General features: G+C 41.5%; 1 protein-coding gene across 1 annotated transcript in view; it reads right to left on the reverse strand.

Annotated features, from left to right (window-relative positions):
* Window positions 1-15,502, reverse strand: part of LOC126377262 (protein O-GlcNAcase) — a 34,002-nt gene extending 18,500 nt beyond the window's left edge. Inside the window, exons 1-10 of the mRNA XM_050024985.1 lie at window positions 15,098-15,502; window positions 14,917-14,968; window positions 13,653-13,881; window positions 12,127-12,231; window positions 11,615-11,777; window positions 10,826-10,954; window positions 3,549-3,692; window positions 2,885-2,999; window positions 1,679-1,764; window positions 190-380 (exon numbers count right to left, since the gene is read on the reverse strand). Of these exons, the coding sequence (XP_049880942.1) occupies window positions 190-380; window positions 1,679-1,764; window positions 2,885-2,999; window positions 3,549-3,692; window positions 10,826-10,954; window positions 11,615-11,777; window positions 12,127-12,231; window positions 13,653-13,881; window positions 14,917-14,968; window positions 15,098-15,164 (1,281 nt within the window). The 5' untranslated portion in view covers window positions 15,165-15,502. The remainder of the gene's footprint in view (window positions 1-189; window positions 381-1,678; window positions 1,765-2,884; window positions 3,000-3,548; window positions 3,693-10,825; window positions 10,955-11,614; window positions 11,778-12,126; window positions 12,232-13,652; window positions 13,882-14,916; window positions 14,969-15,097) is intronic.
* Window positions 15,503-16,637: the final 1,135 nt, after the last annotated feature.

Consider the following 16,637-nt stretch of genomic DNA (forward strand, 5'->3'; position numbering starts at 1 on the left):
TGGACCACGGAGGCCGTTACCACCACCTAAACGGATGAAAATGATGCAAAAACGTGCAAACGTGGGAAACCACTGCTCTACTTTCCTTTCTGTTTTTGTGAGTGAGTATTTAACATAGCGGTCAAATAGGGTCAAACACATAACCCTCCTGTTTGCGGCGCAGTCGGGTAAAAATAACAAATTCCTCACCGAAGTAGACAATATCGGCGCTGGTACATGGCAGCATACATCAGCCAGCGCCTGAAGCTGCGTGGTCGACACACTTGGTATCGCTGAGCTCATATCAGCAGTACTGGTCGTCGAGGTGTTCAGTGTGCTTGTCACCAGCGACATGCACGTGTTCACCGAAGGCAGGATCGGGATGATGGGCACTGGAGGCACTGTGGGGAAGGTCAGTTGGAACCCTTTTAAAAGTGGGTAGAAACAGTTTTCGGCCGCGTCCGCCCATTCGATTACGCGCCGCTGAGGAGAACGGGCAAGAACTCAGCGGGGATATAATACATACAATACAGGGTTAAAATGGCCACATCGACGCAATTCATCTCAGAAAGCAATAATTATTATTCTAATTCTATTTGTGAGAACCTTTAATTGGTTCTGATGTTGTTATTCCAGTCTTTAACTTGTTTTTGATAACTGTTGGTTCTCCTAGAATTAAAAAATAAAATAAAATAAAATAAAATATTGCAATTTGACATTAGCGCATATAAAAGTAAGTGCGCAATGCAAACAAATGTCAAATAGCAATGCTTTCTTGGATGAATTGCTTCGATGTGGCCATTTTAGCCCCTAATATTAGTGCCCAGACGGTTAATCCTCGAACCGACGCTCCTCGTTTGAAAAGCAAGCCAGTGTACCACGAATACAGTGACTTCATACATACATCGTCGTAGACATCGCATCGTCGATCAAGCTAATGTTTAAAACTACAAAATTTTCTTTTAAATCCGTTCAGTCGTTTTTGAGTGATGTCCGAACAAACCCACATCTTATACGTAAGGCTAGGCATGAAATCATTAGTTCTTCTTCTTCTATCGTGTAGGTTGTGAGGTGGAGTACCAACCCCCAATTGCGACCCAATAGTGACCCTGGTGTCAGGGTTACTATTGAGCCGCCAAAGGCGCCCGACATGGCTCATGTAATGACTACTTATATCAGTATGTAGTAACCGGGACCAACGGCTTAGCGTGCCTTCCGAAGCACGGATCATCTTACTTTCGGACAATCAGGTGATCAGCCTGCAATGTCCTAACCAAACTAGGGACCACAAAGTAATTTTTGTGATATGTTCCCACCGGGAATCGAACCCAGGACCTCCGGATCGTGAGTCCAACGCTCAACCACTGGGCCACGGGGATCATTAGTAATATTATGTATCCAAAACAGAATTCTCAACTTCAAGAAGTTTTCAATCGTGCATGATCTTACAAACGTGTCCAACTTTCCTATAATGATTTGTTTAATACTACTTTGTTGCTTCTGTAAAAACCGGACCTGTCAAATTGTCAGGTCAGATAAGCGGACTTAGCGGACCTCGTAAGACAGGATAAAGCTAGAGAGATGATGATGAGATTGATGCAGGAGCGGATCCAGCATTTATGTCGGGAGTCGATGAAGTCGGTGAAGAATAAATATATAAATAAAAACATATAAATTGATATAAAAATTATTATGTTACCTGTTACTGGTGGTTGCGGCTTTATAACAGGCCCCTGCGCAGTCTTCGGTATCGAGAACTCTGGGAGCCATTCTGTTATGGCTTGCCTGAAAATAAAGCGAACATAATACAAACAAATGATTAACGCGTTTACAGAGCAGCCTAAGAGGAAGATGATCCGTGCTTCGGAAGGCACGTTAAGCTTTTGGTCCCGGTCACTACTGATGTAAGTAAGTAATCGTTACATGAGCCATGTCAGGGGCCTTTGGCGGCTCAATAATAACCCTGACACCAGGGTTGATGGGGTTGGTAATCCACCCACATCACAACCCACACGATAGAAGAAGAGCACCCTGTACCATAGAATAAAGAATAATACTACGTACAGAACGGTAACCCCCCGCACCAATTAGTATCGGGCGTCCACCTCACCCCCTCTGCGTCTTATTTTAGTCTTAAATGACCGTAAGCCGAGAAGGAATAAGAGGGAGCGAGCGAACTGTGTCTCGCTCGCACTTACGCGTTAGGCGGTACACGGTAGGAACAAGATTTTTGCATTTCGGACCCACGATACCCCTGACGATACCCCTGTCAAAATGACCGTAGTGTTGTAGTGTTGCGGTGTGGAATGCGGAAATGCATTTATCTCATGTATGTAAATGACTAATGTACTTATAAACTTACTGTACTTCTTATGTACTTATTTAATAAAGATGACAAAGCTATTATTAATTAATGTCACAACATTATTAGTTGGGGGTATCGTTTGATTTTAAAAGACTCACGATACCACCAGGGGTATCGTGGGTCCCACCAGGGGTATCGTGGGTCTGAAACAGATTTTTGTATGGAGTGTCCGGTATTTATTTATTTAGATAAGTATACCAACAGTACACATATTGTAAAGTTATAAAATTCAAGTCTTAAGTTAATGTTTGTATATGTACCCCAATTACAGGTACAATACAAATACACTTTATTGCACCAAAATAAAAAGAAATAATTACAAAAAAGACTCTTAACTAAGTACATGGCAGGCACACACTGTATTCACAATTATAACAACAAAATTTATATATAGGCGTAGTGTTCAACCGTTAATTAGCTTGCCTTTTAAGTTCTTAGCTTCAGAGGGTACTTACACTCACATTACCAAATCAACAACACAACACACATAATAATGGGCGAAATACAGAAAAAAAAAATACGAAGAGCATTTAAGTTTACCTGAGCGCTTGACGGTGATGATAAACGTGTTTTCCGAGAGGTAGAGGCGTTTCGTCCTCACACACACCAGATTCGCTCTCCCGCTCTAGCTTTATATCCCATGACACTGCTTCCACTGAAAGAAAAATATTTTTATCACAATGCAATACTTAAAAAAAATCAAATAGCATAGTCGCAACGAAAGACCAGATAACAGCGTCTGTTGCTAAAACAGCAGTACTTACAAACGTGTTAAGCAATCACCGACCATATAGACACACACACACTGTTTTACTGCTATATGTTCGGTGCGTTTACATTTGAAGGAGGAATAGAGTTGGGCCTAGAATATTGCCCTGAGCGACTCTATACTCAGATACAAGCTCTTTACTTAAGCTAAGATTTAATTTGATACACTGTAGTTACCACTCGGATAACTTTTTATTTATAACAGTAGACGGCATCTAGCCGCCACTTGTGGAAGTTTTTGTAATAATTCGAGAATCGGTACAGTATCAAAGGCCTTTGCAAGTTCCAAAATTAACGCTATCACAGATAAGCCATACCTAGTGCTTTCTTCTTTCGCTTAGTTCAAAAGTCAATTTTCTTCTCTACTTAATCTTTTTTATTTTGGTCAGTTCGACAATCTCATTGTATATACATAATAAATAAAATTAATACTCACTATGTTGTGGTGCGTCGAGACTACAGCTAGCCCAGTGAGCCAGAGTCCAGATGGGAATCATATTTGCGTTGTATTCGCAGTTGGGGTTGGTTAGCACGCCGCGGAGCAGGGGGATCAGCTCCGGGGAGCGCCCGCAGTAGGGACCTGTGAAAAAACGGAATACAGTGAATTTTTGCGACTATGCTGTTGTTACAGAAATGTATGTCTATGCTCGCTGGATTCTGTTCGTTCCTTCGATCGTTCATATCATGTAGGAAAGGGCAAAAGAGGGGAGTGAATTCCACTTACTACAAACCTGGCCCACTTCTCTCTCTCCTTTCATTCTCAACAAAATCTTTACAAATGTTTGCAGGTTTATGATTGTTCAGAATTGTACTATATTTCGCCTGGCAACATCACAAACATAACTTTAAAAAAAAAAAAAAAAAAATAACTTTTTGAAAATTTAGTTTTGGAACGTCTCCCTCACCCTCTTGCTTTCGTGTCGTTATAGAGGTCAGACGTGTGACCCTCGAATAATTTTGAATCTTTCGAACCATTGTCGTAATTGCCAAAAATATTCCTAGTGCAACAGTGCCTTTAGATTGGGAAGACAATCCGTCGCTCGAGTGTTTTGCCACAGTTATAGGTAACTCGGTAATCTGAGGTAAGTCGGCGAGCTGAAGGTACTGCAGGAGCCTCCCTGGCTGTTGGTTCTCGAGCCTGCGTATGTCACAGCAGGTCATCTAGGTGAGTCTTTCTCTTTTAAAGGCATTTTCTCGTCGATTGTCGTATTTTTATAAGTTGCATTTTTCGTATCAATTTTTTACCCAAATTTAGTATATCGCAATTTCCCAATACAGTCCACTTTTAATATTCATTTTTTGGTCCTTTGAGCACGATATTTCATTTGTAAGGCGATCTAAGGATTCCATAATCAAATTTTTGTAGTTGAAAATTAATTATAAAAAACTTGAAGGTAACTTTAAAACGACACATATTTTATTTTTTGTTAACCTTCAAAAGATTGAAGACCGTTTTGTTTCAAATATTATTATTTTTAATTTTTGAACTTGCTTCTGAACGCACCTTGTCAGTCTGCTGTCACTGTCATTCGTACGTCAAGTTGACTACTTGTCAATCGAGTCTAAAAATAACCTCATACATATCGCATTGTTATTCATTGTTTTTGTTGGTTTCGATTGTTTTTCGTGTTGTTTTTGTTAAAATAACTTAAATTAACGATGAGTAACGATGATAGTATGTCGGTTACTGGAGACAGGAACCGCATTGCTCGGGATTATGCATTTGCCCGTATCGAAAGTATGGAAAACACGGACTTGGTAGGATATACTTTACAGGACGTGAAAGAAATTACGGATGAGTTTCACAGAGCACAGATAGAAGTATTGGCGTCAGTTTCGAAAGAACATAGACCAGGCGAGTTAAATTTTTCGGCTCAGTTTGAAACAAAAGTGAGGTCAATAAAGTATCGTATGTTGAAGAAGTCGCAAGCTGATATAAAACCTTCAGTTTCAGTTTCGGATAATCAGTGCTTAAGTGTAAAGCTGCCTAAAATAAACATAACGCCTTTTGATGGAAGGATTGAAAATTGGATTTCTTTTAAACAGCTTTATGACTCACTTATTCATAATAGGGAAATTCCAGCAGTGGAAAAGCTACATTATTTATTGACCTATGTTCGAGGATGTGCATTGGATTTAATAAAGAATTATCCAATTTCAGATGAGAATTATTTAAATGCATACAATGTTTTGAAAAATCATTATGAACGTAAAAGAGTGTTAGCGTCAATATTCTATGAAAAATTATTACACTGTGAATCTGTGAAGTCTAAAAGTAGTACAGAATTAAATAGAGTTTTTCGTACTTTTAAAGAAAATATTGAAATTTTAGACAAATACCAGTTACCAGATAGGAATTTTATGCTGTTCCATTTGTTATGGTCCAAGCTTGATGTAGCTACTAGAGAGGCTTTCGAGTTACAATTAGAGTCTGATGTTGATATTCCGGAATATGCTGACTTGTGTAAATTTATAGAAAAGCGAAGTCAAGCTTTGGAAAATTCTGGTAAATTGAACATTGTTACTACAAAGCCAGTGTCTAAAACAAAGTCATCGCTTATTGTACCACCTGTGATCAGCTGTACGTTGTGTTTAACGGTTGGCCATAATATAGACAAATGTCCCAAATTTTTAAAATTGACACCTCGTGAGAGATTTGCTTGTGTGAAGGATAAACGACTTTGTATTGTATGTCTTCATCCCTCTCATACAGTCAAACATTGTAAGTCTTCAGTTCACTGTGACAAATGTAAGTATAGGCATCACGCGCTACTTCATTTCCACACGTCTGCTGATGAAGACATTTCTCAACAATGTATCGAAGGGACTTCGTCGAATATTCCCACAGCGTTGACTGTTCCTGGAGGTCATTCCCAAATTTTATTTTCGACTGCTATGGTCTTAATTAAAAATAAATTTAATAAATTGACCCCTATTCGCATACTTTTGGACAGTGCTAGTGCCTGCAATTTTATTACTTTGACTTGTGCTCAGAAGCTTGGACTTGACATAAGGGACAATGCCCATTCTGTGAATGGTATTGGTACGGTATCGGCCGATACTCTTGGCACTGTCGAATGTGAGATAGTACCATCTAATGGTGGCTCCTCATGTAACTTTTCGTTTAATGCTCTCGTTTTGTCGCAAATTTGTACTGACATGCCGTCGGGACAAATTGATATTTCCTCTTGGAAACATATTAGGGGATTAGATCTTGCTGATCCATTCTTCCACCAGCCTGGGCCTATTGACATGTTGGTCAACGCCAATATTCTCGCTTCGGCACTTCAACCTGGTCTTGTCAAGGGCGAGTCAGGTCAGCCTATTGCTATCCGCACTGTTTTCGGCTGGATAGTAATGGGTGAATGTGCAATTGATGTTGACACTTGTCGTTCTCGTTTTCGTAAAGGTTCCTGTGTTGTGACTAAGGACTGTCTTTTAGTGTCGAGTTTGTCTTTGGACAACAGTTTAAAGAAGTTCTGGGAGTTGGAGAATTTAGATCCTCCTAAGCCTGTCGTTTTTTCGAAAGCTGAATTGTCGTGTGAAACCTATATGGAGGCTTCTTATTGTCGTAACCCTGAAGGTAGGATGATTGTCCCGTTGACCTTTGTCGACCCTCAGGAGAAGCCAAGGTTTTTAAATTCTCGTGAGGTCGCACTTAAGCGACTTCTGAATTTAGAGAGGAAGTTTAAAATAAACCCTCTCTTTCGTACTGCTTATATTAACTTCATGGACGATTACCTCAAATGTGGTCATATGGAAGAAGTTGAGCCGCCTCTGTCGTCTGAAGGCCACTTCTATTATATCCCTCATCACGGAGTTCTACGCCCTGACTCGGTTACCACACCCTTGCGTACGGTCTTTGACGCAAGTGCTAAGGATGCCGCTGGCGTGTCCTTGAACGATTCGTTGCTCCCTGGCCCTAAGTTACAGAAGAACATTTTCGATCTTCTGGTTAGGTTTCGTTGGCATGCTGTAGTCTTCACCGGGGACATCAAGCAGATGTATCGCCAATTCTTGGTCGAGTTGCGAGACTGCGACTATCAGCGCATTCTTTGGCGAGCGTCTCCAGAGGACCCTGTGAAGGATTTTCGCCTCCTTACCGTAACTTATGGGGTATCCTGCGCTCCGTACCAGGCGCTTTGGTGCATCGCTAAGGTAGCTGAGGAATTCTCATCTCGTGCTTCTCAAGGTGCTGCTGTCTTGGCGAGAGATACTTACGTAGATGACATTGTGTCAGGTGCAGACTCTATTGAGAGTGCTCTACTAATGCGCAAGGAGTTGCTGGACATCTTGTCGTCGTCTTGTCTCCATTTGCGGAAATGGGCCTCCAATAGCCCTGAATTCTTGAATTCTTGTCCGGACTCTGACTTATATTCCGACCGCCTCCGGAGTTTCGAAGATATAAGTGATTTATCGCTAAAAATTCTGGGTCTCTCTTGGCTCCCACAAGAGGACAAATTTACTTTTCGTACTTCAATGGATGATTCACGCTGTACTAAGCGATCTATCCTCTCGGATATCGCAAAGATTTTCGACCCTTTGGGTTTATTATCGCCGGTCGTATTTTTTGCGAAATATCTAATACAACTGTTGTGGTTGTCTGGAACCGATTGGGATAGCGAAGTTCCTGTTACTATCGCGCAGGAGTGGCGTAGGTTTAAGTCGCAGCTATCATCCTTGAGCTCGCTTTCCATTCCTCGTCGAATGGTCGAATCTTTTACGTCGTTGCAGCTTCACGGTTTCTGTGACGCCTCAGAAAAGGGTTACTGTGCCGTCATTTATTGTCGTGTCGTTCAAAATGACAACACTATCGTTGTGCGACTTTGCTGTGCGAAGTCGAAAGTGGCCCCTCTTCGTAGGTGTTCCGTTCCTCGTTTGGAGCTGCTAGCTGCTGTTTTATTATCGAACTTAATCGCTTCGTTCAAAAAGGCTTTAGATGGTTTTTATAATTTTGACGACATCTACTGTTGGTCAGATTCAAGTGTCGCTCTGACATGGATCCGCTCTTGTCCATCGAAGTGGAAAACCTTCGTGGCCAATAGAGTCTCGGATATTCAGGAGAAAGTGTCCCCTCAAAACTGGTACCACGTGGCTGGTTCTGATAATCCAGCGGATTGCGGTTCTCGCGGTTTACATCCTGCTGACCTCATCCAGAACGTAACATGGTGGGCGGGGCCTAATTGGCTTTCTCAACCTCAAGAGTTTTGGCCACGGTCTGAGATACAGTTTGACCACCTTGCATCTGATGAACAGAAGATTTATAGCCTCTTTACAGCTTCTAACATATCGTTCGTAGATGAAATTCTCAATCGATATTCATCTTTTAAGCGGATTTTAAACATCCTAGCTTATTGTTTTCGGTTCAAAAATAATTTGAAAAACTCTTCTTCGAAGGATTTAAAATCACAATTGTCGCCTGAGGAAATAAATAATTCATTTCGCTTCCTCGTGAAGCATGTCCAAGAGTGTGCCTTTGCTACAGAAATTCGTCTGTTGTCGAAAGATAGTTCTTCTCGTCCCTTACCTAAACCCATGAGAAAGTTATCTCCGTTTTTGGATGAACATGGGCTTTTGAGGGTGGGCGGTCGCCTATCTAAAGGAAGGCTGACTTATGACGTTAAACATCAGCTATTATTGCCTCGTGATCATAGGCTCACGAAATTAATAGTTGATGATTATCATCAGCGCTTTATGCACCCTGGACTGCAAACTCTCCAAAACTTGTTGGCCCAAGAATTTTGGATCTTGTCTTCGAAAAGAGCAATACACTCTGTTGTGTCGCGTTGTATAAAATGTTTTCGCGCCCATCCGAAAGTGGCACCACCTCCTCTTATGGGTAATTTGCCAGCCTTTCGTATCAACCAGATAAAACCATTCTCGTCTGCTGCTGTAGATTATGCGGGGCCTTTTGATGTGTGTTTGGGTCGGGGTCGAGGTGTGCGCACGTTTAAGGCATATATTTGTGTCTTCGTATGTACAGCCACCAAGGCTCTTCATTTTGAGCTCGTGTCGGAGTTGACCTCCGAGGCCTACCTAGCAGCCTTGAGGCGTTTCATCGCACGGCGTGGTCGCTGCTCGAAACTCATTTCCGACCAAGGTAGAAATTTCATCGGAGCCTACAATATACTTAGTGACCTTATGAAAGGGGCTTCCGGAGCCGAACGAATCGAGTTCGTGTTCAACCCTCCTGGTAGTCCACACTTTTCAGGCTTGGCCGAAGCTGGGGTCAAGTCTGTAAAAACGCATTTGTCGCGTGTCGTTGGCTCGCAACGCCTAACTTACGAGGAATTTTACACAGTCCTCACGCAGATTGAATCCATGTTAAACTCTCGTCCTCTTTCGCCCGTTAGCTCAGACCCTAACGACTTCTCGGTATTGACCCCCGGTCATTTTCTAACTATGGAACCCCTTACTATTTTACCCGAAAACAACTTCCTTGATGTAAAGTTAGGTTCATTGCAGAGATGGAAATTGTTGCAACAAATCCATCAAGATTTTTGGCGCAAATGGCACCTTGAATATTTACACACTTTGCAACAGCGTCACAAGTGGTATAATAGTCGAAGGGAAATTTCGATCGGTACTCTTGTACTCATTGTTAACGAGCAATGCAGTCCAATGAAATGGAAAATCGGTCGCGTCTCGAAACTTCATCCCGGGACTGATGGTGTCTGTAGAGTTGTCACGGTGCGTACAGAAGGTGGCGAATTCAAACGACCTATCGTTAAACTTTGCCCTCTGCCAATGGAGGATTTGAAATAAAACAGTACTCTTTGTTAACTTGTAATGTCGTAAACAAATATTTTTTCGTTCGTGTCGTTTTATAGTTTTAATTTTTGCTTATATATCGTGTTATAATTTAACTTCGGTTAAAATACAATGTATTTTGGTGGGCGGAATGTTCAGAATTGTACTATATTTCGCCTGGCAACATCACAAACATAACTTTAAAAAAAAAAAAAAAATAACTTTTTGAAAATTTAGTTTTGGAACGTCTCCCTCACCCTCTTGCTTTCGTGTCGTTATAGAGGTCAGACGTGTGACCCTCGAATAATTTTGAATCTTTCGAACCATTGTCGTAATTGCCAAAAATATTCCTAGTGCAACAGTGCCTTTAGATTGGGAAGACAATCCGTCGCTCGAGTGTTTTGCCACAGTTATAGGTAACTCGGTAATCTGAGGTAAGTCGGCGAGCTGAAGGTACTGCAGGAGCCTCCCTGGCTGTTGGTTCTCGAGCCTGCGTATGTCACAGCAGGTCATCTAGGTGAGTCTTTCTCTTTTAAAGGCATTTTCTCGTCGATTGTCGTATTTTTATAAGTTGCATTTTTCGTATCAATTTTTTACCCAAATTTAGTATATCGCAATTTCCCAATACAGTCCACTTTTAATATTCAATGATATTTTTGACTCTTTTTCGACCTGTTTCTTCGAGAGGTTGAGCGTTGGACTCATGATCAGAGTGTTCCGGGTTCGAATCCCTAATTTACTTAGGACATGTAGGCTGATCACTCGATTTTCCGAAAGTAAGATGATGCGTGATTCGATGCGCACTTTAAGTAGTCGATCCCAGCTAATATTTACTTAAGTCAGTATGAGTCGTTACATGAGCCAAGTCAGGGGCATTTAGAGGCTGAATAACCCTGACACCAGGGTTGATGAGGTCAGTTGTTTGTCTCACAGCGCACACGAGAGATCTCTCCTTGGACTCACCTAGAAATATCCTCTTCTGGTCGTAATCATTCGCGTGCAGGTTGTCCCAGATGACTGGAGGCCGCCGCAGCACTTGAGTGATCTCTTCAATACATTCTGTTGTCAGTGTCTTCGATATCACTCTTGGACCTGGAAACAATATTCACATAATTAATATCGACACATACACAAAGTCACGCCTATTTCCCAAATAAGCAGACTATAGAATTCCATTTGCTTTGACCCTGATACTTCTTTAGTCATCTCCCTAGAGCATTATCCCGTTTTTAACAGGGTCCGCTTACCTAACCTGATGATTTGACGGGATCGGTTTTTTACAGAAGCGACTGCCTGTCTAACACGCGAAGGGAAAACCAGCCCAATACAGGTTAGGTTGTGACCTAACCTCCGAAAATGCATTTCTCGGGAATATGGGTTTCCTCACGATGTTTCTCCTCACCGCTGAGCACGTGATAATCATTTATGATCCAAACATGTATTCGCAAACTAATTCGACAATCACTGGTTTAGGCCTGTGCTAGATTCGAATCTGCGACCTCAAAGTGAGAGGAGGAACGCGACGCTTAACCACGATTATTGATGATGTCACCGTTTTGTATTCTCATACAAATGCCATAATATAAATGAACCGTTTTGACGTTTCAAAAAACGTATCTCATATGTTGTCACTTAGTTTATCTTCTCTAAGAGGACTGCTTATTATGAAGTAGAAGACAGAACTATTGATGTATATTTTGATGATGATAACAATACTGGTGGCGATGAAGACAGTAATGATGGTGTGCTTACCGGTCCACATGACGTCGATCTGCTGGGAGAGCTTGGTGCCGAGCGTGTTGAGGTATTCGGAGCTGTTGACGGAGGGCACGGCGCGGGTGCTGCAGTACTGCGTGGGGCATAGCAGGAACCGCGGGCAGCCCAGGTGCTGGTGGATCTCATTTGTCACTGACACCTGCGGAGATGGGGTAATGAGGGACTTTTCAGATTCATCACTAATTTGAGAGCCACGCTCTTGTCGGTGTAGCATTCTCGATTCTTGTCTATCAAAGGCCAATTATTTCACTTCCTTATAAGGCACGACACATTTACCTTCTCCAGTGGCGGCCCTAGCAAAATATTTAGGTGGTCAAAATACAGTTTCTCACTAGTTTACGGCAACCGAAATATACCTAATTAAATCTTTTAAAAATGTCTTTTATGGCCACCCATTAAATGTATGAGATGTATGAGATGCCAAGTAGTTAATGAACACAAAGGCAAATCTACAATAAGTCACGTCAAAAAGAAACTGAAGCACTTACTTGCGCATGAGCAAAGCTCTGGAAGATCTGTTTGTCGGCCTCACTCATCTCCGGTTCAATGTCGTCGAACAATAGCGCGAAACATGTGCAGCCGAACTGAGACACCTGAGAAAGACAATATGTTTTCATTAATACATCATAGACTCAATGGTCTCTGTGGTCCAGTGGTTGAGCGTTGGACTCACGATCAGGAGGCCCCGGGTTCGAATCCTGGTGGGGACATATCGTAAAAATCACTCCGTGATCCATTAATACATCATAGACTCAACGGTCTCTGTGATCCAGTGGTTGAGCGTTGGACTCACGATCCGGAGGCCCCGAGTTCGAATCCTGGTGGGGACATAACGTAAAAATCACTCTGTGATCCCTAGTTTGGTTAGGACATTACAGGCTGATCACCCGATTGTCCGAAAGTAAGTCGATACACGTTATGCCGTTGGTCCTAGTTACAACTTACTGATGTAAGTAAGTAGTCGTTACATGAGCCATGTCAGGGGCCCTTGGCGGGTCAATCATAACCCTGACACCACAACCCACACGATAAGAAGAAGATTAACTCAACTTTAACTTTATGGTTGTATGGCAACAGGTCGTCATAGAGAAGAGACAACCATTATTGCCAATGTCAAGTACAGGAACCACATTTGTCCATAGGGAATGTCCATATCATCATCATCATCAGCCCATTAACGTCCCCACTGCTGGGGCACGGGCCTTCCCTATGGATGGATAGGGAGATCGGGCCTTAAACCATCATGCGGGCCCAGTGCGGATTGATGGTTATTAACGACTGCTAATGTAGCCGGGACCAACGGCTTAACGTGCCTTCCGAAGCACGGAGGAGCTTGAGATGAAAACTTTTTTTTGTGGTCACCCATCCTATGACCGGCCTTTGCGAAAGTTGCTTAACTTCAACAATCGCAGACCGAACGCGTTTACCGCTGCGCCACCGAGCTCCTCGATGATGTTTTTAATAAAACATAAAGAATAAATAGCCTATATATGCCCCACTGCTGAGCACAGGCCTCCGGTCAATCCTACAGTCTATTAAATTAAAAATTTTGTATTTATAACACATCCTCGGCACACCCCGGACACTTCATACAAACAACCTTGTTTTACACAGACACTACACATTGACGTTATCGTACACGCGCCTCTGTGTGTGACGTCTGACGCCATACAGTTGAAGACTAAAGTAAGAATGAAGGGGGTGAGGTAAACCTAGCTCAGCCACCACTGGGGAACAAAGAGTTGCCATCCTATACATAGTATTATTCCTTATTCTATGGTCATGGTCGGAATCACTCCAGACCCAGTACTCGGTACGGTGACACAAACACCCTGTATATATTATTGTTTATTCCCTGGATTAAGTATGTGTCTCACCATTAGCGGAGGGCACATGTTCCCTGCCCTCGTCCTCCACCCCCGCGTCGCCAGTCCCTTCCTGAGCTGCTGAGCTCTCAACTCTTCGTCATCTTCTATCACCATACACATATATAACCTGACCACCCAAGACCAACCTGTTCAAGTTTCCGCTTGAGCGTAGTGATCTCCTTCTGGCTGCTGTAAGTGATGTCCAGCCCCGGTGAGAGAGCGTAGCAGAACTCTATGCCTTGCGCGCGCGCAGCCGCGATCAGTGACGTCAGATGCTCTGCCTCCTCCACAGTGTACAGCTCGCGCCAGTACGCTCGGTGCTTGTAGTCGTCCTTCGGGGCGTACACGTACATGTCCATGCCCCATTTTTTTAATCTGTGAAACAGGTTTCAGCTGAGCGTGGATAATGCACACAGATACAGTCTCAGATGTAAAAAAAAAACATGTCATCTCCCTAGCCTTATCCCGTTTTTCACAGGGTTCGCTTATCTAACCTGAAGATTTGACAGGTCCGGTTTTTTACAGAAGCAACTGCCTGTCTCACCTTCCAACCCATGAAGGGAAAACCAGCCCTATACAAGTTAGGTCACATACCTCCGAAAATGCATTTCTCGGGAATGTGGGTTTCCTCACGATGTTTTCCTTCACCGCTGAGCACGTGATAATCTTTTATGATCCGAAATTGAATTTGAAAACAAATTCGACAACCATTGGTTTAGACCTGAGCTGGATCCAAACCTGAGTGTTCAAAAAAAATACTAATACTAAAAAAATATTGTCTGGCATTTTCTTTTTGTTTATTTATGTCTGGCATTATCCAGATGCTTGTATGCTACCTGTATGAGAACTATAAACCTTGATGGTTATGGGGTTAATGGTAATGAGTGAGTGATGTGATCCAGCCGATTTCCGTTACGGTGACTGCTTCAACTCCGATGCTCATGTGCTTGCATGTGCCTTATATCTTGTTGAAAAAGATCCTCACACATAGTAGACATATGAGCACATCATTTAAATATGTATAATTGATCGCCGCAGGTTATCGGGCTTTGAATGAATTGCAAGGGGTTTATGGTATATAAGGTGTATATGTATAGATATTTTATATAGATAGATATTTTTTTAGATACATATTTCATAAGCTATCAACCCTACTTTATAATGACAAAAGGGAGAAACAAACAAAGATATAAAAATCAGTATCTTAATTAATACAACATACCCTACATTATTGTGTGTAAAAATAACATATCAAACACTTTTCAACATCTTAATGAAGTTTCCAATCTAGTAATTCATAACCTATTGTAGTTGTATTGTGTGTAAACAATACAATTAAACTTATCAATCCCCATTCTGATAAGAAATTAACATAAACCTTTACAAAAAGAGTACTGAAAGGTAACTTACTTTTGAAATAGGTCTTTCCTCTGCTCCGTGGTCCATGGGCGACCGTAAAAGCCTGTAATAGACGAACATAGGTCATTCACTCCGCTTGAACTTAGATATAAGCACATAATACGCGTAACTATGTAGATACGTAACATTTGTTTAGACAAACATGTTTTTTAGACAAAATACTAAATATTACCTTCCACAACGCCGCAGATGAAGTCCTTCCTCTTCGAACTAGACTCATCTGGCGAACTTTCAGTCATTTTTACAAAAAATCCTCAATTAATCTTACAAAGTGTCTGTCGGCAAAGTATAACGACTTTCGAATGCTAAATCGCCGGTTAGGTAAGGAAAAAGGTGACTAACTAACAGATAGTAGTAATATAAATAACTGTATGAACAATTTATAAAGCTTAGAGCACCGGTTGACCCGTTTCAGGTGTTAATTATCAAATTACTTTAGTCCCGAGATGGAAATATTACGGAGAAATTGTGATGTGTCAAACCGTTGAGTCTTTCAAGAGTGCACTTTTGACTTTAAGTTATACCTGTAAAATACAAAATAAACGAAAAAACACTTTAATTAAATAAAAAGGTAATAAATATTTATGATTAACAGTAATAGTTTCGGAATGGAAATCTCTGAAGAAAAATTCCGTTTTATACAAACGCTTATTTAACGACGTCAATTAGAGACAGTAAATAAATTCCCTATAAAGAACCTATTTCTTTTTTTTCTGACGGGTTACGTTTTTTACGCAAGTATTCAGAATTAGGTGAAATGTGTGAGGCTTGGCTTTTTGGCGGGAGGCGGGAACGGGACAGTTGCTTTCTTCATTGAATGATCTAAATAATTAATACGAAGTGGTGTTTTGTGGTTAATGATCGCATTAAGTTAGTCGGAAGACATTCGCGAGTGTTATTATATTGGAGTATTCAATAAACAAAGTGTATCTGCCTATTTTCGCTTCGTGTCAGGAAGCCGCTTCATAACTCAAAAGTTTATGCGGACTTTTGAGTTAATTCGTTTGGGGTTCGGAGTAGGAGTCTACTCCGAGGGTGGGGGCTTAGGTTTCATCATCATCACCTTTCATCATTTCATTAATCATCAAGAAAAGAAATACGTCAGACATGGCTGTATGGGCATAGTTCCCTTTGCCTTACCCTTCGGGGAAAACCAAACCAAAAAAAAAAAAAATGTGTGAGACTTTCCGGCGGGAAACGGGAACGGGACAGTTGCTTTCTTCATTGAGTAATCTAAATAATTAATACGAAGTGGTGTTTTGTGGTTAATGATCGCATTAAGTTAGTCGGAAGACATTCGCGAGTGTTATTATATTGGAGTATTCAATAAACAAAGTGTATCTGCCTGTTTTCGCTTCGTGCCGGGAAGCCGCTTCATAACTCAAAAGTTTATGCGGACTTTTGAGTTAATTCGTTTGGGGTTCGGAGTAGGAGTCTACTCCGAGGGTGGGGGCTTAGGTTTCATCATCATCACCTTTCATCATTTCATTAATCATCAAGAAAAAAAATACGTAAGACATGGCTGTATGGGCATAGTTCCCTTTGCCTTACCCTTCGGGGAAAAACAAAACAAAAAAAAAAAAAAAATAGGGGAAATGTTTAGAAAAATACGAGACTTTCCAATAAGGTTATCGTTTCTCTCTCTAAGATATCGCTAGTCATTATCGTTTTTGGTAGTTTTTTAGATTTATGCTTGGCAACAATAATAGAAA

This window comes from Pectinophora gossypiella, chromosome 22, assembly GCF_024362695.1.
Source record: "Pectinophora gossypiella chromosome 22, ilPecGoss1.1, whole genome shotgun sequence".
In the NCBI taxonomy this organism is placed as follows: Eukaryota; Metazoa; Arthropoda; class Insecta; order Lepidoptera; family Gelechiidae; genus Pectinophora; species Pectinophora gossypiella.